This window comes from Salvelinus sp. IW2-2015, unplaced genomic scaffold (genome assembly GCF_002910315.2).
Source record: "Salvelinus sp. IW2-2015 unplaced genomic scaffold, ASM291031v2 Un_scaffold961, whole genome shotgun sequence".
NCBI classification, from domain to species: Eukaryota; Metazoa; Chordata; class Actinopteri; order Salmoniformes; family Salmonidae; genus Salvelinus; species Salvelinus sp. IW2-2015.
The window spans coordinates 353,200-378,717 of record NW_019942665.1 but is presented as its reverse complement, the minus strand read 5'-3'; the positions used below and the strand labels follow the sequence as shown (position 1 = coordinate 378,717).

Sequence of the window (25,518 nt, the reverse complement as noted above, 5' to 3'; positions counted from 1 at the left end):
TATATAGCTTCTATTATTTCTTATTTTTTAGTTATACTAATATACAACTGCTCTGTTGGGTAAAGCTAACATGTTAAGCATCTCACTGTACTGGTGAATGTGACAAAACTTGAAACTGAAACAGACAGACGTTTTCTCTCTCCCCGGCACTGGCTGTGGACCCAAATCAGGCAGCTCAATATCCTGTTTTGATCACAGTTTATGACAGACCATGCATGCTGCTTTACATTAGAGACAGAGGGAGAGGAGAACTTCTGCACCACACCAAAGGGCCTTTCCAGTCAGACCCAGAAACGAAACACACACTATGACGCAGGCACCGGTTGACAGTACGACCGCAATATCTTTGATATAATACGACCAAACAAGCTATATTTTCCTTCCTTCTCTTTCTCTCATGCTGTTGAAGCTGCTCCTCTCTAATGCTGCTGGGGGGGGGGGGGGGGCAGAACTGTCCGGAGTTTTATCAGCCAACCTTCAGCAGCAGATGCACTCAGGGAGAGCTAATGTAAGGCAGTGTGTGAATCATATGTGACTTAAACCCCTCTCACCCGGCATGTGATGTGTGTGTACAGGCTGGCAGACAGTGAGGGACTTTGGGGTGTGTCTGGCCTGGTGTGTCAGACGCTGTGGAACCTCAAAGAGAAGGGGGGGGGGGCAGGGACAGACTCCCCATCCACACTGGACAACCAGGAGAGAGAGGCACTGCTTGAGGTCCAAACACTGTACCTAGGTACGGAAATTACTTAGAAGAGGTTATTTTACTGAAAGTTTTATGAATAACCTTTTATAGTTATTATATGCTTTGGTCTACTGCTGTAAACAAATACTTTATTTTTATGTTGTATCGTTTTGATGAAGCTCTGATTCAGAGGGGTTGGGTTAAATGCAGAAGACACGTTTCAGTTTAATGCATTCGGTTGTACAACGGACTAGGTATCCCCCTTTCCCTTAGACGAGGCGCTGCAGTGGACCTCTGGTGATTACATGAACATCCACCGAGAATTCTGGGAGTCAGAGTTCCGTCCTGTGGCTCAGAGGCTGAGGGACAGGATCCAGACTCAAACTGTCAGCCATCTACACAGTCTCCCTCCCTAAAGTGTGATGTCCTAGCCTTTCTTCTTGCTGTGCCCTGCTAGCGTCCTGTGACAGTCTCCTCTCCAGTGTCAGTCTGTACTCAACACACTTTACCTTCCGGTTCTACCAGTCTCTCTAATTCCATTAGTAAGGTCCTGACCAGGGACAACTCTGGGACTTAGTTATAGGCTGTTACTTGGGTTTAGAGTGTTTTCCTAGTCAAGAAAGCCTCTTGGCCCTAGCTATGATATATGGATTTTTGAGTCCCTGACTTGTATGACAAACTGTTGTTTTCCCTTTAAATAACAAATTGTTGTTTTTGTTGTAACTGGTAAAGTAATATTATCATAAGCTACTCTTACATATGACAATAATTGTAAATTGCGTCTGTGGTGATAAAAAGTTAAGACATTGTTAATCTGTGAACTGCTGTAAGTAATAAACCACAACAAAACAAAGTGTCGTAAACGTTCTCCTTCTCAAAGCCTTTATTGTTACAGATATGGACCAGGCCAGGCAGTACTGCTGCAAAGTTAGTAAACAGCGTTTTTTAAATCACATCGTTATTATCATTACATCAAATAAAGAACAAAAACGGCACTTCTGTCAAAATAAAATAAACTTATCCTGCAATAATAACGCCTTACAGTGACCACAACCCAATAGCATTTCATCAGCCATAGTTAATGACACACATTGTTCTCTACATGATAGACACCTGTCCGTCTGGGTTGATAAAGTTAGATAGTTGGGTGATCGTGGAGGTATTAAGTGCAACTATTGTTTATAATAGTCTCATCCTGTTCAGATTGTCATAGGGAAATGAGGCAGTTCAGTATCAGTAGAGATATGGACCAAGTCACCCTCTGTTTGCCCGCAGTAGGAAAAGTCCCTGAACATCCAAAGAATTCAGTCTACAGCCAGTCATCCACAAGGATGCCAGGGAGTTTCCGCAGGGAGAACAGAACAGGACAGGAAGGTGAGCAGAATAGAGCTCAAAGGTGATCCTAGAAGGAATTTTCCCTCTCATCTCACTGCACATTACAGACGGGTCCAAGTGTTCTAGCACAACAGGTGTGGGAGTAACGTTCAACCTTGACTCGTCAACACAAGCAAACATTGAACCACAGAGTTCAGTGTAGTATAAATAGGACTGACTCCCCACTGGACAAAAACTAGTTGAATCAACGTTTTGACATGATTTCAACAACAAAAATGAAATGTGTTGACGTTGAATCAAAGTGGAAAAAAGCAATCAAAACAAGAGAATTTAGTATTTCTTTACCTAACTTTTAACCTAAATCCAATGAGATGGTGACTTTTCTTCACGTTAGTTGACAAGTAAACCAAATCTAAATCAAAACTAGACATTGAACCAGTGGGTCCACACTCAACACAGGAAACCAAAACACTGCTAGGATTTAGACTCACACACCGAACAGTCTCATGCGGTTGTAAGAGACATTTCTTTATGTGGGACTCATAATTGCATTAACTATGCAACATGCATCTGTAATAGCCAGATGGTTCCTACATCATTACTGATGACATATTGTCAGATGACATTGATGGAGATCAGATGTTTCTTGTTAAGGTTGCAGATAATACATGCATGTGTGCTGTGACTACAATTTGGTGGGCTTGTTTCATGAATGATTCAATGTATAGATCATTTATATCTAATAATGATATGATTATGTTGATGCAGCAGCAACAGTTCTAAGGAGAAAACAAAAAAATTATACAATGATTCAATAACATTCCATTTTTTTTTATATAAAAAGTTTCAGTATCTGACATTAGTCAGAAGTTTGATAAAACCTCTACACTTCCTCTCACAACCACCCCCAAATAATGTACCATTCCATAATCAACATCCTCATCTTCCTCCTCCTCTTAACGTGAAACAATCATTCAACTGTCCAACTGTATCAATCCACCCTCAGTAGAATGCAGTACTTTACTGTTTTTAGTCAACAAAAATAAAAGGGTGGAGAGTCCACCCCTCGTTAAAAAAAAACTGATTTTGCACTGGTTAGGCTCCCACAGAGGGAACAAGCACATCTATGACCGACTGCAGTCGGACTGTATCGACCACAGTCGGTCCAATGAGGACCAACTGGGCTACCTACGAATGAAAGCCAAGCGACCCAGAGTGATAGAGTCATTCTGCTCACCAAAGAGCACTTCTTAATGTGATACAAAAGAAAACAGAAGAGGTATTTATTTACTGGTACAATTCACAATACCCAAAGCTTTGAAAGTGTTAGGATGCCCAGGCCAGGGTCAAAGGTCGAGGGTGAACGGAAGACAGACAGGTGAGGTCATTGTTATGACAACCGGAAGCCAATCCCCTGGAAGACCACTTTGTTTTAGCTTTCATGTTCTTTTTCTTACAGGACAAAGCTTTTTACCAGAAACAAAGAAATGTAACAGTCACCACACGGAAAGAGCTACAGCAGGGGCAAGAAGTTTCACCCTTCAAATTACCTCGCTTTCTTCCTGCTTTTTTGTTGCTTGAAATTTCAACACACTTTTTTTCTTGATATTTTCTGTAAAACACATGGAGTTACACACACACACATCCACACATGATATTTGTCACAGACATCAGTCTCTCAATACAGAAGGGGTTCCTCATACGTACAGTAAAACTAAATAGGGCTCAGACAGTGTTCTTTTTTTAGTTTTTCCCTCACCTCTCCGTTTTCACACACTTCTTGGGTTAGCTTACACAAACAGTTTCAGGGTGGGGGGTATTGGGGAAGGGGGGGGGGGGTAAMGCTGTGGGTTTATGATGGATAGGGTTCTTAGGGGTGGGGGGAGGATGGGGGGGTCAATATGACCCCTTGCTTACATGAGCAGCAGTATCAGGCAGCACCTCTACACACTATACTGTGCTGTATGACATAACCAGGCACACCAACACACAGGCCAAATAATGCTTCCATCATCTCCAGTTACGGCAATAACAACATCAACCACATGATGATAACAACTTCTCTTAATACAAAAAAACTAAAGCAAAATATATTCAACAAAAAACAGTGACTACATTATCAAGTGCAGACTGGTGCACTGCTTTGCTTTCTGGAGATTTGCTGTGGGTTCACACACTATACGGAGATTCTATTGACATCATCCACTGAGGTGTATTGGAATACTGGAAGGGTGGCCTGTGCCATCTGTTTCTTTTCCTCTGGCCCAGCAGAGTGTCTGCTCCAGGCTGCCCCCTCATGGTGAGTTTTGGCACTGCGGGTAAAGAGGACAGCTTATCTTTCCACAAGTGGGTTGAGATGACTTTTCTTTTTGCAGTTCTTTTTTTTCTTCTTTCATTTGCTTTTTTTTGTTCTCTCTTTCATTTGTTCTGTTCGTTTTTCTTTCCACATCACGAGGACGAGCTTCGTCGCGACGGACGGGGCACCTTTCATCTTTTTAGTTTTCTGTTTTCCCCCTTGGTTTATTTCTTCTGAAGTGTCCCACGAGAGCAAAGACAATGACAGCAAAAAACAATGATAAACGCCAAAAGCACTTCATGTCATGTAGCGGGTGATCGCTCTCAGAGCGTAGAGCAGTTCTGCCTGCATGCGCGCTTCCATAAGAAGCAGATTGACATGGACCTGGAAGAGTGAGGGAGAAAGAGAGAGTAGAACGCATTACAAAACTGCTCCACAACATTACTCCAGTCACACAGATCAACAACTAGGAGAGGAAACTATATAGAAACGTTAAATGCTAACAGAAACAGAAACCCATGGAATAAATAAAATAGAAAGTTGTCCCCTTACCTTCTCGGAGTGCTGGAACTGTCTCCAGAAGCTCTCGTACATTCGTTTGGTGGTCTTCTCCGGGCTGCACACCATGGTCTTAATGTAGACCTTAAAGCTGCGGTCCAACAGCTGGTTAATCTCCCCGTAGTCATAGTCATCATACCTGAGACAAAGTTATACAGTAACTACATTACTGTACGAAATTACTGCACTTTGTCAATGTATTAAACACGTGATAACATTCTTCTTTTGACTGAATCTAGCATATTACATCATTAAATATATACATTTACATGAGTAGATTTGTGTTTGTATAGAGCCAGTGAGTGGCGTACCTGATGCCGAACATGCAGTGGATGTAGTTCCAGATAGCCCTGCGCAGCATGGTGGTGTCCACGTCTTTGTGCATGGCCATGGTGTTGTAGGTCAGGTTGTAGGCCATCTGGAACTTCTCATCCAGCAGCTGACCAACGTCAGGGTACAGACGGTTCACCAGGGAGTAGCCGTGGTCCTCCCAACTGTAGTCCTGAAGAAAGGAACGCAAGGGGTTAATCAGAATGTCTGGATATCAATTGATCAATCAGATAGATAGTCCATAGCGCAACATAGTAACATTTAGAAAATGTAATCCTGAAGTTATTGAGAAAAAAACTCTTCACTTTCTCTCTCCTTTTCTCTCTTTCTGGCTCTCCCTGAAGAGGTGTGTGTGTGTGCACTATATACCTGCACTCTGAAGGTGGGTACATGTTCTCCTCTCCTGGAGAAGTCCTTGTAGCCGTAGCTGGGGTCTTCAAAGTGCCTGGATACGTCTCTGGATGGCACACACTCCTCGTCCTCTGCCGTGGCCACCAGCATGCTCTCGGTCTTCTCCCTCTCAAAGCGTGTGGCCATCTCCTCCTGACTGGCTTCCTCTTCATCACGACACTCCTGCAGCTGCTTCATCCTCTCCATCAGCACCTCCACCTCACCAGACACCTCCGACACCTAGACACAGGAACAAACACACATTCTGGTTCAGGGCACTGGTCATACACAGGGCAACCACAACCACAAGAATCACTGCGCTCACAACCACACGGGTGTCAAAGCCGAGTGACGAACAAACCTACAGCTTCTCTCCCTCGCTCACCCACACACAGTCCTGACTCTCCTCCTCCCGCTCACCTGGTGGTTGCCTCTCCTCTCCTCCAGGTGGCCGTGCCCGTTGCCATTGGCAATGTCGCAGACGCAGTACTGGCTGAGGGAGGGGGGTCTGAAGGTGTGCCCCCCGTCACTGTGGATCTCGGGGGTGATGCCACAGCCGAAGGTAAAGGAGGCCAGGGAGTGGTAGTGTGTGAGGAGCACCACAGCATGGATCAGCTCAGCCAGGGACCAGCTGTGTTCTTCAGCCTTCAGCAGGTGCTGGYGGGGGGGGGGGGGGGGGGAGAGCTGTTACGTCAGTCAATCAGTAGTTTCCTTTGGGTGGAATCTTTTACTTCCTGTCTCACATTCTATCCATCCATCCACTTCCAATTGTTTTATTCGCTCTACCCATCCCTTCCCCTCTTCCTTCTCTACAGATCCCCCTTTCAAAAAGTTATATAACTAACCCTGCAAAGTCAGCAGCTGTGTAACTCTGGCCAGGCCTCATCCAATAATTTCGGTGTCTGTTACATAACCCTAACCTGTCCCTCTGTCCAGTCCTGGGGGTGTGTGTCACAGATCCAGCCCCCCCCCCCCCGCGTACCTCGATGTGTGCCTTGGTGAGAAGCCAGGGCCGGTGGGCCAGTATCTTGTTGAGCTCCCCGAGGGCCTGCAGCTTCTGTGGGGCGCCGTCCAGGCCTTTCAGCCACTTGGAGTCCCCTCCCACCTGGAGGAAGTCGTTGACGTGCAGGTTGACCAGGTAGGAGCACTGGTGTCTTGCTGCAGCCTGGGAGGGGAGACAATTACCAGACTGCTCAAGAACTCTAAATGTACAGTCTATAGGTGAGTGTCCATGAATTCAAAACGTAGGTAGAGAGATATACAGGGCTTGATCGTGCCTCTGTAGTGGCAGTGTAGAGGTTGGAGAGGGGGTTAGGGATCTCACCATGATGCCTATGTAGTGGCGGTAGTGCAGGGATAAGGGCCCGTCCATCTGCAGCAGGTAGTGCTGTGTCCTCAGAAAGCTCTCCAGGTACTGTGGGTGGAAGCCCATCACCAAAGAGATGTTGTCAAGGCGACCCAGTGCTGCGAATGCGTCCTCAAATATCGATTGTGTCCTGGGGTCTACTTTACTGACTTGAAGGATCTGACGCAATAGAGACAGTGAATTTAATGTAATTCACTTATTGGTATAAGATGCTAACTAAAGATCTGTAATAAAATGTCAAAGTTATTGATAATTTGTATAGATAAGTAACAAGTCAAATGTTTTGAAGTCCAAAGAAAACTCCAGTGGTAAAAAAAAAAATTGTTCTCCATACCTCTTTTTCAGGGATAAATCTACTTGGTCCATTTCCCAGGGGTCTTGGGATTCGAACTCCAAAGTCCTGCAAGACAAAAGAATACAAAAAACACATATTATAGTTATGCAAGAGCCAAATGCAACAGTGCTCATTGGCGTCAAAAGCTAAAGGCCAGGGGGAAAACTAATTGAGATTTTTCGTACCACTTTGCCTGCGAGCCCTGACCGTGTAATATTGTACATCCTTCTGTGGGATATCGTATCTCACCCCCTCCACTAGCCCACACATTCGCTCTATAGTCGGGTTGGCGCACTGCAACCGCAGCCTGTGCAGAAATAAATCTCTTTGTTCAACATTTCGCTGCAGCAAGCCATAACAGCAGTCTCTATAAATGTTACAAAACTATCAAAATACACAAAAAGAACGCTTGATAGATACAATGTATCATGCCTACAGTGGCTATGTAACCATTTGCAGTTTGATACACACTTGATACAAGTAATACCCTTGATACAATATTTGACAATGTTATTGATCAGAAAGGCTCGCATACTAAAGTAGTTAAATAAACGAATTCAAAATATGATTGACATCTCACTCAACATAAAAACAGCCAACTGTCAACTTGAAAAGTTGGTGATTGCGACATGTCCTACAGGCTAGGGCTGACTGTCTGCTCCGTTTGTCCCTCTGCGCGGCGCAGCACAATGAGCTGGCAGAATGAATGACCTAGAACTGCCGGCCGAAGATTACTCGAAAGCGACAATACTGTCTTGCATTGAAAGACACCAACCGAAAAAAGTAGAACCTTATACCGAACGGTGTATAGAGTTGGCAGTAGGATGACAAAGAACTGGAAAGAAAGTAGAGTTGACAGGCAGCGCAAACTCCTCAAACGCGTAAACAAGGTTGGACACAAAAGAAAAGACTGCACTGCAGTTCCTTCGCTCGAAGCCACAGAAAACAAGTGGCTAAAATGACATGAAACTGTAGTCACAAATTAATCATCTAAATCCCAAAACGAAAGCACGGGCTTTCCAAAACATGCATTCACTGTCAAAATAATTTCCCCTTTATTTTCCTCTTACCTTTTTGCTCAGCCGTTCACACTGAGTGCATATTTTAAATACGTCTGTCACTGTAAATGAATTATTTTCAATGGTTTCTGTTGCTGCAGTTGCGTGCTTCATAATGTGTTCTAGGTGCGATCTTATGTTTTCAGGTATACAAATATAAAAGGTCTACTTCAATGGCCGTTTCCTTTCTCGCTTTGTTTCTTGAGGGACTGGTTAATAAAGTGCTCAGTTGTCAGCCGGTGCTGTCCTACAGCAGAATACCGTTCTCTCTCTGCGGATACAGTCCGTAAATAAACGGAGCCTTGGTTGACTGACGTGCGCAAAAGCCAATCCCATGGCGAAAACAACCTCCATTCATCCAATGAGATATAAGGGCACGGAGAGAGGAGGAGTGAACTGTGTAGAGAGGTTAGCGTCTTAACTTGAGCGAGCCCCCACGAAAACATCATCAATCGTGTCTCTAATTTTGTTCCTTGCTGCTGCCATTGATTAACAATGGATATCGACTGACCATCACTCTGCAGCGCACAATATGGCGTGAAATGGTGACTTCGACCAACTGCCTGCTTATTATGGCTTTATTACATGATACATGAATCATTTTTCAACCTTTCCACCCATAGCTGACCCTGTGCTACATGGACGTTCGCAGGCACCTGCTATCTTATGTCATGTACATTGAAAACAACAGAGAAAAGAACAGCAAGTCCTTCACTCTGTGTGTTATAAATGGGAGGTGGAGCATCACAACTGTAAATATGGTGGCAGATCTTGTACTGTCCAGGTATCTTACTGTGCCATTATATGTCTACAAACAGCAAATCAATTCCAGCTTTCCACTTCGACTATCAGTTCAGATAAAGCAGCCTTAAACCAAATCAGATAGGGCTGTATAGCACCTCAAACAAACCTACCAGGAAGTCTCGATAAAGACAGGTCTATCATAGAGCCTGTCAGTAAAGACACTGCCTGGAGCGGATGATGTCACCAGTCATTGTTGTTGGTGTTTACTGTACTGTACCCTGAAGTCATTTATGAGTCATTTTATAATGCTGTTTTGTCAGATGGTTGGAGCATGAAAGAGCTTTGGTCTAGATATGACTAGTCAAAAAAAAAAAAGTACTACAGTGGCATGAAATCTGAGTATCTGACTATTGTATTATAAATTAGTGGTGGTAAATAGCGGCTGCATAATTGTGATAATTGCTTATTACTGCAGCACAGCCAGCCAGGTCAAGTGTTCCATGGCAGAGATACCACCAACAACCTCATTAGCAGCACATTGCACAACACCACTGGAAGGCTGATCATATTAATATTATCTAATAATAAATTCAACGCAGGGGTGGCGGGTGGAAGAACCAAATAAAAACCTGCTAAAACAAGTTATATTAGGTAACATGGAGGGGTGGTGTGAGGGAGCCCAGATTGTTGTTTATCACCAAGCTGATCTGAACCAAGCTCCAATCTAACACTCCGTTTTAGAGCCTGGCTGCCTGGTTGATATGGGCCTGGCTAGATACATAGCACGCCATTTGGCAGATTCATTGTGTGACGGTGCCCCTCCCTCACTCCTGTTACCCCTAGGGAGGGGTGGGGGTAAACATGCCCTGGGGCTGGAGTCAGCACTCTACAGTTTCCCAGCAGCAGAGCCAGCACAGTGTGTGAGCCCCATGGCTCAGCAAAGTTGCAGAGCAGAAGAGGCCTGGTCAGCGTTCAGCTTACGACATGCCCTTTTCACATAAAAGAGTTAGCCTAGGCTAGGCCAGGGCCCCGACTGGCCCCCAGCCCCCCGGACAGGGGACAGCCCCCCCGGACAGGGCCCCGACTGGCCCCCCCCCCCCCCGGACAGGGCCCCGACTGGCCCCCAGCCCCCCCGGACAGGGGACAGGGCCCCGACTGGCCCCCAGCCCCCCCGGACAGGGGACAGGGCCCCGACTGGCCCCCAGCCCCCCGGACAGGGGACAGGGCCCCGACTGGCCCCCAGCCCCCCGGACAGGGGACAGGGCCAAACACTATTTTCAGTGGCGTACACAGCCCTACCACACCACCACCTACTCGGAAGGCTTTACTGTAGCCACGCCAGCCAGGGGCGGAGTGGGGGCGGTGGTTACTATAACATCATGATGATTAGTTAGACTGCAGTGGGAGGCTGGTAGAGAGCCTGCAGGGATCCTTCTCAAGCTGGTTCTCACAGTGCAGATAGTGAGCCTCTGAGAAGAAGGGATAGAGGGATTTGACGTGGTCCTCTCTTCACGGAGTCTGAATGAGCAGTCTAACTGACCGGTGTGGAGGGTTTGACATCATCAACTCATTGCTGTGAGATCTGGTGGCGTCTAACATTATGTCATTGCAGTTCTAGCAAACCAACCATGATGCACAAACCACCCGCGCGCACACAGATAAGGGACTCGTGGAGAGCATTGCCACACATTAGTTAATATCCTATTGTTACAACTGACTGGGAATACATTCTAAGCTACAGATAAGACCAACAATGGTAGACATAGAAAGATTACATATTTGGGTGGGGTGGCTGGGGTTCGAGAGGAGTAAGTTGGAGACCTGTTAGTAAACTATTAACTATCACATCCATGTAACTGGTTTGTGATTTTTATAACATTTGATGGACAGGATAAAAGTAATTAAGATTAGAGTGGGCCCTGAATAAACAAACAACAGCCAACATCAGTCCAGTCACAAGTTCAAGCTCCGGTTCGAGTTCTGAAACATTGATCCCTCTCAACTTGAAATTCAACTAACATGAAAGGACAACTCCATAAGAGAATGTAGAGAGGAATTTCAGTGTCACTCCCTTAACTTTGACAAAAGTAATTAACATGTATAATACATGCAAATATGTAACATGATAGTGTGTGATTTTGTACCTACTCTATCACTATTTATCTTTTCATTTTAAGAGAGCCCGTAAAAACATAAATTATTCAAAGAGTAGCATTTAAACGCTTGGGCATTTAGGAAAAAAACGTTGAAAAAACTTTAGAAGATGGCAATTGTAAATGCAAACCTTTTAGCTGCTTTTGCCAATAAAAAGAGGATACAAGTCAAAGGGATTAAAAGAGAGAAAAAGAGAGAGGAAGCCAAAACTAAAGCTGTACACATTATGTGCCCCAAAAGTGGTCTGCAGTGTTTTTAACATGCGATGAAAATACAAGAGAGCGGAGAGAGCAAATCACAAAACCGTGGGGAAGTTCAACAAGTGGTAGAAGTCCTCCTAACCAGTTCAAACCTGACCTTTCGCTTAGCAGAGAGGAAGCAAAAAACTCCCTCTCGTACAATGACATAAGCCTAGCAACAGGCTTTCACCAATCACAGGCCAGAACAACATTTACAGGGTCCAATCGTTTCTCTCACTCTCCCCCTCTTGTTCCTCTGGTTAAAAAATAAATAAATAAAAGTTTTGCTAGAGCTGGGAGAGAGTTTGACTAACTTTTCACTTTGCTAACTAAATATCCCGGCAAGTTAAGAGCTGTTTTGAGTGCGAGAGTGTATACAAGTGTTGGTGTGTGCGTGGGGGGAGTAACAGGTAGACCTCTATCCACAGCTTAACCCAGAGCAGTTTCACAAGAGCAGCCCACATCAACAGTGTACTGTATGCAGCATGCATATTCCTTATGTCACTTTGTTTCTCTGTCTTTTCATGCTGTTTACAGTTGAGGTTCTCCAGTTGTTGGTAAAGTCTGTTTAAACTTAATGGACAGGAGATAAATCAACACAAAATATACATACAAATACACTACAGTTAACTCTTGTTCATTTGCAAATAGTGAAAAGTAGGTATTCTCCCCTCTCTCACCCTCCCTCTGTCGCTCTCCCACTCTTCAAACAACGCTCGTTTCGAGCCAGTCCATTCCATCACTAAGCAGTTAACATAACGGCTAATACTTGGCATAACACTGCACAGTTAACCCTCACGTCCCCATCCATGTCCACTTTGAAGTTCAGGACAGTTGGACTTTTCTTCATTCACATGTCAAACAATGTCACATCATTCAAAATTGTAACTCAATTGCTTGCTTTTCTATGTTTCTGCAGCTGCATAGCTATAATTGTATACCTGGAGATGGTGAGCCTTGAGTTAGACATGTAACTGCCAAAATAATGGAAACACATGAGTAAATGAGGGATACAAAGTATATTGAAAGCAAGTGCTTCCACACAGGTGTGGTTCTTGAGTTAATTAAGCAAGTAACATCCCATCATACTTAGGGTCATGTATAAAAATGCTGGGCAGGCCATTATTTTGGCTACCATGGCTATGCCCTTATAGGATGGCAATGCCCCCATCCCCACAGCAAGAGTGGTCCCTGAGCGGTTTGATGAGCATGAAAACATATGCCATGGCCGTCTCAGTCAACAGATCTCAACCAAATTGAACACTTTCTGAAGATTCTGGAGCAGCGCCTGAAACAGCATTTTACACCACCATCAACAAAACACCAAATTATGGAATTTCTTGTGGAAGAATGAAGTTATATCCCTCCGATAGAGGTAAAGACGCTTGCCAAGGTGCATTGAAGCTGTTATGGCACGTGGTGGCCCAACACCCTATTAAAACTTCTTAAGGCTAGGGGGCAGTATTCGGAAGTTTGGATGACTGAGGTGCCCAAAGTAAACTGCCTGTTACTCAGGCCCAGAAGCTAGGATATGCATATGCATGGTAGTATTGGATAGAAAACTCTAAAGTTGATAAAACTGTTAAAATAATGTCTGAGTATAACAGAACTGATTTGGCAGGCGAAAACCCGATGACAATCCATCCAGGATTCTTTTTTTGTTGAGGTCATTGGATTTCCAATACTTTTCTATGAGAAAGCATAATTATTAGGACCCAGTTTGCAGTTCCTATGGCTTCCACTAGATGTCAACAGTCTTTAGAAATTGTTCGATGTTTTTTAAAATTTATTTTATTCTTTCTAAGTGTCACTCAGGTGGACCAAAACTGTTTTGGTGCGCGTGAATGAGAGCGTGCTCCTCGTTTTTCTCCGGTATTGAAAACAGTTTATTCCGTCTTCAATTTGATCGATTATTTACATATTAGGTACCCGAGGTTGGATTAGAAACGTTGTTTGAAATGTTTGGATCAAGTTTACAGGTAATTTATTAGATCCTTTGTAGGCATGTTGGGCGAGTTGGAACAGGTGTATTTCTGAATCAAATGCGCAAAATAAAAAACGGACATTTTTGGGATATAAAGGACTTTATCGAACAAAACAACCATTTATTGTGTAACAGAGACCTTGGGATTGCAAAAAGATGAAGATCTTCAAAGGTAAGCGATTTATTTTATCGCTAGTTATGACTTTCGTGATGCATCTGCTTGTTTGGAAAATGTTTTCATGCTTTTGTATGCGGGGCGCTGTCCTCAGATAATCGCATGGTATGCTTCCGCTGTAAAGCCTTTTTGAAATCTGACAAAGCGGCTGGATTAACAAGAAGTTAAGCTTTTAAATGATGTAAGATATTTGTATTTTCATGAATGTTTAATATTACGAATTTAGTATTTTTGAATTTCGCGCTCTGCAATTTACCGGATGTTGTCAAATCGATCCTGGTAACGGGATTCTAGCCATAAGGGATCCCTAAGAGGTTTTAAGACACCCTGTTGGGGGCCTCACGAGTGGCGCGGTCTAAGGCACTGCTTGCAGTCACTAACACTGTTTAAGAGCCTGGCTGATCCAAACCAAGCTCCAATCCGGTCACTACAGAACCGGCTGTGACCGGGAGACCCACAGCGACGTCCGTGTTAAGGGAAGGTTTGGCCGGGGCGGCTTTACTTGGCTCATTGCGCTCTAGCGACTCCTTGTGGCGGGCCGGGCACCTGCAGGCTGACACTGGTCGTCAGTTGAACGGTGTTTTCTCCAACATATTGGTGCGGCTGGCTTCCGGGTTAAGTGGGCGGTTTGGTGGGTCATGTTTCGGAGGACGCATGACTCGACCTTCACTTCTCCTGAGCCTGTTGGGGAGTTGCAGCGATGAGAGAAGATCGTAATTGGATATCACGAAATTGGGGAGAAAAAAGGTGAAATACAAAAAAATTATAGATAAAAAAAAAAAACACTATGCTGGGGCATTAGGTAGCCTAGTGGTTAAATGCGTTGGGCCAGTAACCAAAAGGTTCCAGGTTCAAACCCCTGAGCGAATCATCCCTAGGTGAAAAATATGTCGATGTGCCCTTGAGCAAGGCACTTAACCCTAATTGCTCCTGTAAGTCACTCTGGATAAGAACGTCTGAGTTTCCTTTATTTTGGCAGTTACCTGTATGTTGCTGTCGATCAGTGGTCCTCTACGTAGCCTAACAACAATAATAACCGGTGAGAATTGATTCATGCATTTTTCAGAAAGTCAAACTCGAAGAGCAACAGGTGAGAACCTGGGAACCACTGACATTATATAAACCAGAGTTTAAATCCTCTAATTCCTCCCTCTACTCCCACTCCCCTCTCTATTTCCCTCTCCTTTTCTCTACTCTCCCGCCCCTCTCTGATGTGTGTTTATTCTGGCATGCTATCAGAGTGCAGCAGCCTCGCCAAACGCCGGCTTTCCTGAGCTGAGAGGCGCGGTTGAGAGCAACGGGCCCGGCACAGGACAAACGCACACCAGGAGGAAACCGCTTTCCCTGGATTCCATGAAGTGGAGCGGAACTCCATGGAGCAAAGAGCACAACAATGTAATAGATTGCAGTGAGGGTAGAGAGGAGGGAGGAATCTAAAACAAAAGAGAAAAAAAACTCCAAAACACTTTCCTCTTCTTTATGATTTGTGCTAACATACAGTAACCCCAACCCCCTCTAACTCCCTCTGATCTCCTCTTCCGGAGTTCGGTGCCTCACAGGGTTCACCTCTGGGAACTGTGGAAGATACCACGTTTTTTTCCGCTGCAGAGGGGTGCAGGAAAGAGTTCAAAGGGTAAAGTTTAGGGACCAGAGAGGTTTAAGAGGAAGAGGGTGTGCATGGTAAAGAAACATACAAAGATCTGGGGTCAGTTAACCATCCCAAAACTATAACCTTGACCAAACTGACCTTAGATCAGTGCAGCTCCAACATGCAGCTCCAAACTATCCAGTGGTGAGCTGTGTGTCTCATGGCAGTCAGTACCAGCTGTGGTTTTTGGTTTGTGAGAACCAGACTCAGCTCACCACCGGGACCCCGTCCAACACATCCCTGATCAGATTATAATAACCCTTAATAAGCATTCACAACAGATCCAACCCCTCACCTGATGGACAATGAAGCACTCCCCTAACTCTATTTCCACAAACGACAACGCCACACAACAGTAAAAAACACACAAAAACACAGCTCACCATTGGTCAATGTTCCAACACGTTATCAGTCTCATCTGATTGCTCATACGGTTAAAGGAAAGAAAAACAATGAAAGTGTAAATTAACTCTTTGTATGAGAGAGCGGGACTGAGAGAAGAGCAGGCATGGGGGGGGGGCAACTTCAAGGTTGAACAGGTCTACTATAGCCCATTATGGAAGTGTGAAAGAGTAAAAGTATGGGGGGACGTCCAGGTCTGATCCTGTCCACTGATTATGAATGACTGACATACAGGGCAGCGGACAGACAGACAGTCTGATGCAACACGTCGCAGACATAATGGCAAACATCCGAGATATGACAAGTGCATTCTCCCTCTCAATAACTGTGTGTGTAATATATACAGTATATCACAAAAGTGAGTACACCCCTCACATTTTTGTAAATATGAGTACATCTTTTCATGTGACAACACTGAAGAAATGACACTGCTACAATGTAAAGTAGTGAGTGTACAGCTTGCATAACAGTGTAAATTTGCTGTCCCCTCAAAATAACACAGCCATTAATGTCTAAACCGCTGGCAACAAAAGTGAGTACACCCCTAAATGAAAATGTCCAAATTGGGCCCAATTAGCCATTTTCCATCCCCGGTGTCATGTGACTCATTAGTGTTACAAGGTCTCAGGTGTGAATGGGGAGCAGGTGTGTTAAATTTGGTGTCATCGCTCTCACACTCCCTCATACTGACTGGTCACTGGAAGTTCAACATGGCAAAGAACTATCTGAGGATCTGAAAAAAAGAATTGTTGCTCTACATAAAGATGGCCTGGGCTATAAGAAGATTGCCAAGACCCTGAAACTGAGCTGCAGCACGGTGGTCAAGACCATACAGCGGTTTAACTGGACAGGTTCCACTCAGAACAGGCCTCGCCATGGTCGACCAAAGAAGTTGAGTGCACGTGCTCAGCGTCATATCCAGAGGTTGTCTTTGGGAAATAGACGTATGAGTGCTGCCAGCATTGCTGCAGAGGTTGAAGGGGTGTGGGGTCAGCCTGTCAGTGCTCAGACCATACGCCGTACACTGCATCAAATTGGTCTGCATGGCTGTCGTCCCAGAAGGAAGCCTCTTCTAAAGATGATGCACAAGAAAMCCCGCAAAKAGTTTGCTGAAGACAAGCAGACTAAGGACATGGATTACTGGAACCATGTCCTGTGGTCTGATGAGACCAAGATAAACTTATTTGGTTCAGATGGTGTCAAGCGTGTGTGGCAGTACAAAGACAAGTGTGTCTTGCCTACAGTCAAACATGGTGGTGGGAGTGTCATGGTCTGGGGCTGCATGAGTGCTGCCGGCACTGGGCAGCTACAGTTCATTGAGGGAACCATGAATGCCAACATGTACTGTGACATACTGAAGCAGAGCATGATCCCCTCCCTTCGGAGACTGGGCTGCAGGGCAGTATTCCAACATGATAACGACCCCAAACACACCTCCAAGACGACCACTGCCTTGCTAAAGAAGCTGAGGGTAAAGGTGATGGACTGGCCAAGCATGTCTCCAGACCTAAACCCTATTGAGCATCTGTGGGGCATCCTCAAACGGAAGGTGGAGGAGTGCAAGGTCTCTAACATCCACCAGCTCCATGATGTCGTCATGGAGGAGTGGAAGAGGACTCCAGTGGCAACCTGTGAAGCTCTGGTGAACTCCATGCCCAGAGGGTTAAGGCAGTGCTGGAAAATGATGGTGGCCACACAAAATATTGACACTTTGGGCCCAATTTGGACATTTTCATTTAGGGGTGTACTCACTTTTGTTGCCAGCGGTTTAGACATTAATAGCTGTGTGTTATTTTGAGGGGACAGCAAATTTACACTGTACACTCACTACTTTACATTGTAGCAGTGTCATTTCTTCAGTGTTGTCACATGAAAAGATATACTCAAATATTTACAAAAATGTGAGGGGTGTACTCACTTTTGTGATATACTGTATATATATTTCTCTACCCAGCAGGTGACAGATTTTAACCAGCCTTTCCTGCTGGGTACCTGTCTTTTCTTCTTGCTCTCCCTCCTGCCAGGCAGTGGTATTCTTGCCATTTTGTTTCCTGTGTGTCATGAGTATCCAGCTTCACTATGAAGCAGAGAAGATGTGATATTGCCTAATCGCTGTGGCTCTACCTTTTTCCCCAGGTCCCGTTACCTCATAACTAGACGATGAGCCCCGGCACCGGCCGGCTGAACAAACCACTGGCAGAGCCCTGTTAGAATGGCACACCACAGCCAGAACGGATCTGTTAATATTGAATTGTTTCTGAAATGCCTATTTGGTCGAGCAGAACATCTCTCGCTCTCAAATATGGAGGGAGGAGAATGTAGTGGCTGTAACAGCTGAGGCCTTGCATCCATCCATCCTCTCCTCTCAGGTCTTCTAGTCTCTCCTCATCTTTCCCTTCTTTAGGGTCGCCATCTCTCACTGTGACTAGCTTCCTCTCCCTCCCTCGATTTCTTCTTTAAATGTTCTATAGTGGTAGAGTTTACTCAACAGTGGTATTTACAGTCTAACGAGCATACACTGACTGTTCTGACTCCCTTTTTCCAGGGGAATATCATAAGTACCAAAAACACACAAACAGTGCATGGACACACGCACCATCTCAAATCAAATGTTATTGGTCACATACACATATTTAGCAATGTTATTGCAAGTGTAGCAAAATGCTTAAGTTCCTAGCTCCAACAGTGCAGTAGTATCTAACAGTTCACAACAATACACATCTAAAAGTTAAGGAAATATATAAATATTAGATTGAGTAATGTCAGAATGGCATTGACTAGAATACTGTCAGTCTGCCATGCATTTACTTCCCATTACATGACCATGTATGTTCAATAGCGACCAGGGGAAATCGATAATTACATATTGGGATATTATTTTAGACAATATACCAAATCATTTTGACAATGTCGCAATATAATTTTTTGCGCTAGTTGGCTGTAACTGCACCAAAACTGCAGTATTTTTTCTTCTTAGCTTGTTCAATCTTCTTTTTAAATAGGGAGTCAATTCAATTTACAGCACTTTCATTTCCATGAATGACGAAAACTAGTTCTCATGCCCTCTCTTGTTCCTCTGCAGCAGACATATGGTGAGCAATATGTTTGGAACATCGAATCATAATACATATAGAATCATGAGAATCGCATATCATATCGGCACTTAACTTCTTATGGCTACAGGGGCAGTATTGAGTAGCTTGGATGAAAGGTGCACAGAGGTGCCCATAGTAAACAGCCTGTTCCTCAGTCCCAGTTGCTAATATATGCATATTATTATTCGTATTGGATAGAAAACACTCTGAAGTTTCTAAAACTGTTTGAATTATGTCTGTGAGTATAACAGGACTCATATGGCAGGCAAAAACCTGAGAAGTTCCACTTCCTGTTTGAATTGTTTCTGAGGTGGCAGATTTTCAACCAAGCTCTCATTGAAATTACAGCGAGATATTGATGAGTTTATTTCCTACGGTTTCCACTAGATGTCAACAGTCAATAGAACTTTGTCTGATGACTCTAATGTGAAGGGGGGCCGAAGGAGACAGGAATTAGTAATCACTGCCATGAGGTGACCACGCATTGAACACGCGCCTTCACATTAGGAGGACCTCAGTTCCACCGCTCTTCTGAAGTCAATCTAATTCTCCGGTTGGAACGTTATTCAAGATGTATGTTAACAACATTCTAAAGATTGATTCAGTACATCGTTTGACATGTTTCTACTGACTGTTACGGAACTTTTGGACATTGTCACGTTATAGTGGATGCGCTTTGTGACTTTGGAATTGTTTACCGCTAACCAAAGTAGCTAATTGGACATAAATAACAGACATTATCGAACAAATCAAGCATTTATTGTAGACCTGGGATTCCTAGGACTGCATTCTGATGAAGTTCATCAAAGGTAAGGAAACATTTATCATGTATTTTCTGGTTTCTGTTGACCCCAACATGGCGGCTAATTTGGCTATTGTTCTGAGCTCCGTCTCAGATTATTGCATGATTTGTTTTTTCCGTAAAGTTTTTTTGAAATCTGACACAGCGGTTGCATTAAGGAGAAGTATATCTATAATTCCATGTGTATAACTTGTATTATCATCTACATTTATGATGAGTATTTCTGTTGAAACGATGTGGCTATGCAAAATCACTTGATGTTTTTGGAACTAGTGAATGTAATGCGCCAATGTAAACTCAGATTTTTTGTTAGAAATATGAACTTTATCAAACATGCATGTATTATGTAACATGAAGTCCTATGAGTGTCATCTGATGAAGATAACCAAAGGTTAGTGATTAATTTTATCTCTATTTCTGCTTTTTGTGAAAGCTATCTTTCGCTGGAAAAATGGCTGTGCTTATTGTGGTTTGGTGGTGACCTAACATAAGTATCGGGATAATATCGTATGGTCCCTCGCAATTACCAGTCCTACTGCTTAACCTGAACATATGTTTGCCAAGAACACACAAAAAAAAGCACAGAATGGACAAGATTAGGCTTACATACACGCTAGACAGAAATGCTAGTCCAAAAGGGAATTCAAGGTACAGTTATGGTAAATCTGAAGTCTGTCGAATTTTGGAAAAACTGATTTCTTCAGACAAACATGTTGACCCATGTAAGGTTTAGTGCAACTGGCATGTTGTCTCATGGAAGACAGTCTCCCATGTCTAGCTTTATTAACAAAAACTACTGTAATACCTGGACTCTCAGGACAGGAGATTTAGAGACTAAGGGACTGGCTGGTGAAACGTCTCACTCACTCTGTGGTGTGTGTGTGGTCGGTTGAGCAGTCCTCTGATGGCGTGGGCTGCGGTTGAGATGTTTGCCCTGTGGTTAATCAACAACAGGACCATACAAGCAGGAGAGGAGAAGAAAATCTTCCATACGGCTCACTGGACTTTAATAGACTTACCTCCATGACCATAACAAGGATGGAGGGAGAAGGCGAGAAGGGTTTTTCCGACACAGTGAGAGTGAGAAATGGGTGAGAGAACCTCACGGGTAAGCAAACACTGTATCATCAGTCTGGAGTGACATCATTGTCCCAGAGAATCAATAACTAGCCACTTCCAATTTGAAAAATCAATTACTGTGCACCCACACACCTGGAGGCGCACAAACTTGTAACATAGAAAAGACACACATTTACATGCACACACAAATTCTCAGTTAGGACTAAGATCTCTTCAGTGAATAGGCAGCCTATTTGAGGAGAAACTCCAGTCAGAGTTACTGATTGAAGGCTCAAACAGATTTCCCTCTCAGGTTTCAACCTTTCCCAATCCCTCCACGACAAATCACAATCATCCTGTCCTCCCCCTCACCTCTCCCACTCCCTAAATCTCCCAGACTCCATTATCCCTCCTCCACAAAATCCTCTTTTCACCCCCTCTCTCTGTCCCCAGCATGTTATTATGTTGCGGTACTGAAAGGAGAAACCACTAATAAAACGGTCATGCCATGAAGTCATGTGACAGGCTGAAAGATAAGCCACAGGTAATAAAAGAGAAGACACACACTCACAAGCACAGATGGCCCAGCAGAAGTACAAACTATTTGCCATTCAATACAACCTCAGAACAATGGAACGATTTTTCACCAGTTTTGTCAGTCATGCATGCAGTCTGAGGCTCCCATCTTATATATATATTTTTTAAAAACCTTTATTTAACTAGGCAAGTCATTTAAGAACAAATTCTTATTTACAATGACGGCCTACCGGAGAACAGTGGGCAAAAGCCTTGTTCAGGGGCAGAGCGACAGATTTTTACCTTGTTAGCTCGGGGATTCGATCCAGCAACCTTTCGGTTACTGGCCCAACGCTCTAACCACTAGGCTACCTGCCGCCCCATAACCTGTCCTTGACTGAAGATTAGGATTCAATTGCACTTGGCAACTAAAATTATTATGAGCCCGCATATATCATATACAGGCAAATGCACATGACCTCAGGGATTTAAAAATATATATAGATCCATTATCTATCCTACATACTTTATATCTGGTTTAAGTTTCTACTGCAAATGTTTTCGGTTACCGAAAAACTTTTTGGGGGCAGTGGCGGCCACAATTTAGCAGCGGCGGTGCGATGCTGCTAAATGCATGTTGAGGAAACTGCTTAAAGTTACACTAAGTTCATATATATGAAATCCAATACCCTCATCACCCCTCTCCAGTGCCAAGAAAAAGAGCTAACAGAAGGTAGTCAGAGGTTTCATCACTAACAAGAGAGCCATCAGATGGACAAGGCTGTTGTCAACATAATGAGCAACTGAGCCCTGTATCTCAAACCACCCACGCATTCACATTCTCACCGACAGAGAGAAAGCGAGAAACGTAGGCCGACCCGGCTCTATGAGCCCACCACCCATAAAATGGAGGTGGAAACTGAGCTGCACGTCCTAACCTCCTGCCAAATGTATGACCATATTATAGAGACACATATTTCCCTCAGATTACACAGACCAACAAAGAATTTGAAAACGCATCCAATTTTGATAAACTCCCATATCTATTGGGTGAAATATCACAGTGCGCCATCACAGCAGCAAGATGTGTCTTGTTGCCTTGAGAAAAGGGCAACCAGTGGAGAACAAACACCATTTTAAATACAACCTATATTTATCTGTCTATTTATTTAGAAATGTCTCTATTCTTTTGAAACTGTTGGGAGTGAAATGTTAACTGTTCATTTCTGATTGTTTACTTCACTTTTTTAAATTATCTATTTCACTTGCTTTGGCAATGTAAACATATATTTCCCAAGCCAATAAAGCCCATTGGGGGGGGGGGGGTGCAACATCACTATCTCAATAACAAGTTACAGAACAGAATAGAGGGGAAGGAAAAAAAACTGGTAACCGAGAAAGACAAATGTGAGACACAGCGGCTAAGCAAAGATGTGTGAACAGAATACCTGGGGGTTGCTGTGTGAGATCTAGTTGTATTTGGGTGTGTTTTACATAACCCCTTGCATGTCTCTCATTATCAGTTTCTAACATAGGCCTTTTCTTGTTGTCGCCAACAACATACTGTAAGCCCTATTGCTGTCTGTCTTTATGTAGACATTGGACTTAAATAGAACTGTGTGGGCTAGAGGGGAATATTCTCTATTCTTCACCAGCCCAGCTAAGTCTGGATCAGCTACAGGGGCATGATCTGTCCATCTGTCTGTATTCACCTACTGAGGTGTCTGTCCATCTCCTGTAGAGGCACCATATGGCACACAGACACCAATAATGTCTACAGCCCTGCCAGTATGTGCCTGCCAGTATCTATAACCCTGAGAATGTTTGGTGGGCCTGTCTGACTAGACTTTAACAATGACCACTGGAACGTGTCAGCAGATAGCTACTGCCTCTGAACACTGAGTGCAGACTCAGAGGAAAGGTTGATTTGAAAATCCAATGATCATTGGTGTGTCCATGTGTGTCCATCCATGTATGTGTAGAGCAGTGGTCACCAACTGATCTCGAAGGCATTCCTAGTCGATCATCAAACATTTCTGTAAAAAACAAAACAAACAATGCACTCCAATTTGTATTTCATTTGTTTCATGCTGTTGGCGGTAGGTGCCCTTGATTCAGTAGCTCTATCACCAGGAGGGCAAAGTGCTCCCATTTTTAACCATTTAATGCATCTTCGTCTACCCGGCAGGCCCAGACAGCAAATCAAGTGTCCTTATAGTTCTACCGCTGGCCAATCAGATAGCTCAGATCACCGTGTCTGCACAGTTTCCTCGAGCCATAGACTGTAAAAAGAAACCACAGCAAAGTTGATACTGTAAGATTTCAAAACATGACTAGAGGCACTCAATGAATATAGCTGCTGTTTTCATGTTTAAGCTGTTATTTCAGCACTGTCAACACTTTGTTCAACACTTTTATAAACCATAAAATGTGCGTTCTCCTTACCTCCACTCACGCTACAACCAGCACTGCAGCTGTAATGAATGAGAAAACTAAAGTGTGATAAGCTTGCGTTATTATTAGCGGTGTGTCTATTTTATTTACTCCCTTTTCTCCCCAATTTCGTGATATCCAATTGTGAAGCAATTAATCGCTGCAACTCCCCAAAGGACCCGGGAAAGGCGAAGGTCGAGTAATGTGAAACATGACCCGCCAAACAGCGCTTCTTAACCCAGAAGCCAGCCGCACCAATGTGTCGGAGTAAACACCATTCAACTGATGACTGAGGTCAGCCTGCAGGCGCCCGTTCCGTCACAAGGAGTCGCTAGAGCATGATGAAGCAAGTAAAGCCCCCTGGCCAAACCCTCCCCTAACTCGGACGACGCTGCGCCAATTGTGCACCGCCCTATGGGACTCCTGGTGATGGCCGGTTGTGACACCGCCTGGGATCGAACCCGGGTCTGCTGCGCCACTCGGGAGGCCCCGGGCTTGTGTATAATAGAGGAATATTTCACTCTCTGGTCATAGTAACAACATGAATTGGTGCATGAGGCAGAAATAATGCAGTGACTTGAGTTTCACCATCAGCTGGAAGACTGCCCCTACTCAGCGGAGGGAGAGCGGAGGGAAGTGAGTCAGGTGAGAGGCAGCCTCACCGCTGCTCCCCCTTCTCCCCTCAGACTGACCTTCAAATGCAGACCATCAGTCCAGTAAAAACAAAAAGATGATCATTAAGCTCAGCTGTGCCTTACAAGTAATACAATAAATGATCTATTACCAGTGTGATCATATACCTACATTTTTAAAATATAATTTCATAATGGTCTGAGAAGAACAATATTGGCAGGGTTATTCAAGCATAGCCAGTGATAATGTATTAGGCCTATAGCCTACTGCACAAACCTTGTTGCTACAGAACTGTTTTTAAAATTAGTTAATGTTGCTTAGGCTTAAGTTACATTTGTAAAAAAGTCAGAGCGGTAGATCTCGGCTTGCATTTTGACTCAGAAAGTGATCTTGACTCAGAAAAGGTTGGTGAACACGGTGTAGAATCGTATTCTCTTATTTTTCTCGTAATTGTCTCGTTGCTGCAACTTCCCAACGGGCTCGGGAGAAGCGAAGGTTGAGACCTGCGTCCTCCGAAACATGACCCGCGAAGCTGTGCTGCTTCTTAACACACTGCTCGCTTAACCTGGATGTCAGTCGTACCAATGTGTAGGAGGAAACACCGTTCGACTGACGGCCACGTCAGCTTGCAGGCGCCCGCCCCGCCACGAGGAGTCGCTAGAGCGCGAAGAGCCAAGGAAAGCCCCCTGCTAAACACTGCCCTAACCTGGACGGCGCTGGGCCAATTGTGTGCCGCCTGATGGGGCTCCCTGTCACGGCCGGGGATCGAACCCCAGGCTGTAGCGGCGCCTCGAAGAATCGTGTTCATTTACTGCACTAAAGCAGAGACCCTTTGTTTACCTTTCCTGAAGGCCATGTCTACAGGCCCCATGGCTCAGTGTGAAGACAGCAGCACTGTTCATGGGTGGGTTCTTTATGGGAGTCCCACAGGAAACACTAACACAATACAGCCAAGGACCTCCTCCAGGTAGACACAGTGTGCACAGACACACACACACAATTACACAAAACACACTCAGTTTCTCACAAGCACACAGGCAGGCAGACAGACAATGGCAAGTGGAACGGTGCCATAAGGGAAGGCTGTAGTCCAGTCACTGGGAAACTGGGGCAGCAGATGGTCATCTTCCCTTCCACTAACACCAGCTAGTCAGGGGGAGGGGAGAGACTATCATGCACTGTAGTACAATGGAGCAACTGTAGTACAGTAGGGAGAGAGGAGAGGATGGGAAGGGAGACTCAGACACTAGTCTTGCACTGCAGTACAAATGGTGCAACTTTACCC

The 25,518-nt window shown here is 44.4% G+C and overlaps 1 protein-coding gene across 2 annotated transcripts in view; it reads right to left on the bottom strand.

Moving 5' to 3' along the window:
* Positions 1-1,536: 1,536 nt before the first annotated feature.
* The window catches only part of sesn1 (sestrin 1), a 68,955-nt gene continuing 44,973 nt past the window's right edge, over positions 1,537-25,518 (bottom strand). Inside the window, exons 1-9 of one of the 2 annotated variants that reach the window (XM_024136588.2) lie at positions 8,362-8,630; positions 7,292-7,357; positions 6,916-7,116; positions 6,574-6,756; positions 6,012-6,248; positions 5,571-5,831; positions 5,183-5,373; positions 4,866-5,010; positions 1,537-4,697 (exon numbers count right to left, since the gene is read on the bottom strand). In XM_024136588.2, the coding sequence (XP_023992356.1) occupies positions 4,611-4,697; positions 4,866-5,010; positions 5,183-5,373; positions 5,571-5,831; positions 6,012-6,248; positions 6,574-6,756; positions 6,916-7,116; positions 7,292-7,357; positions 8,362-8,463 (1,473 nt within the window). In that variant the 5' untranslated portion in view covers positions 8,464-8,630 and the 3' untranslated portion in view covers positions 1,537-4,610. Of the gene's footprint in view, positions 4,698-4,865; positions 5,011-5,182; positions 5,374-5,570; positions 5,832-6,011; positions 6,249-6,573; positions 6,757-6,915; positions 7,117-7,291; positions 7,358-8,361; positions 8,631-25,518 lie in introns of those variants that run through there. The other variant, XM_024136587.1, reaches the window with a different exon arrangement.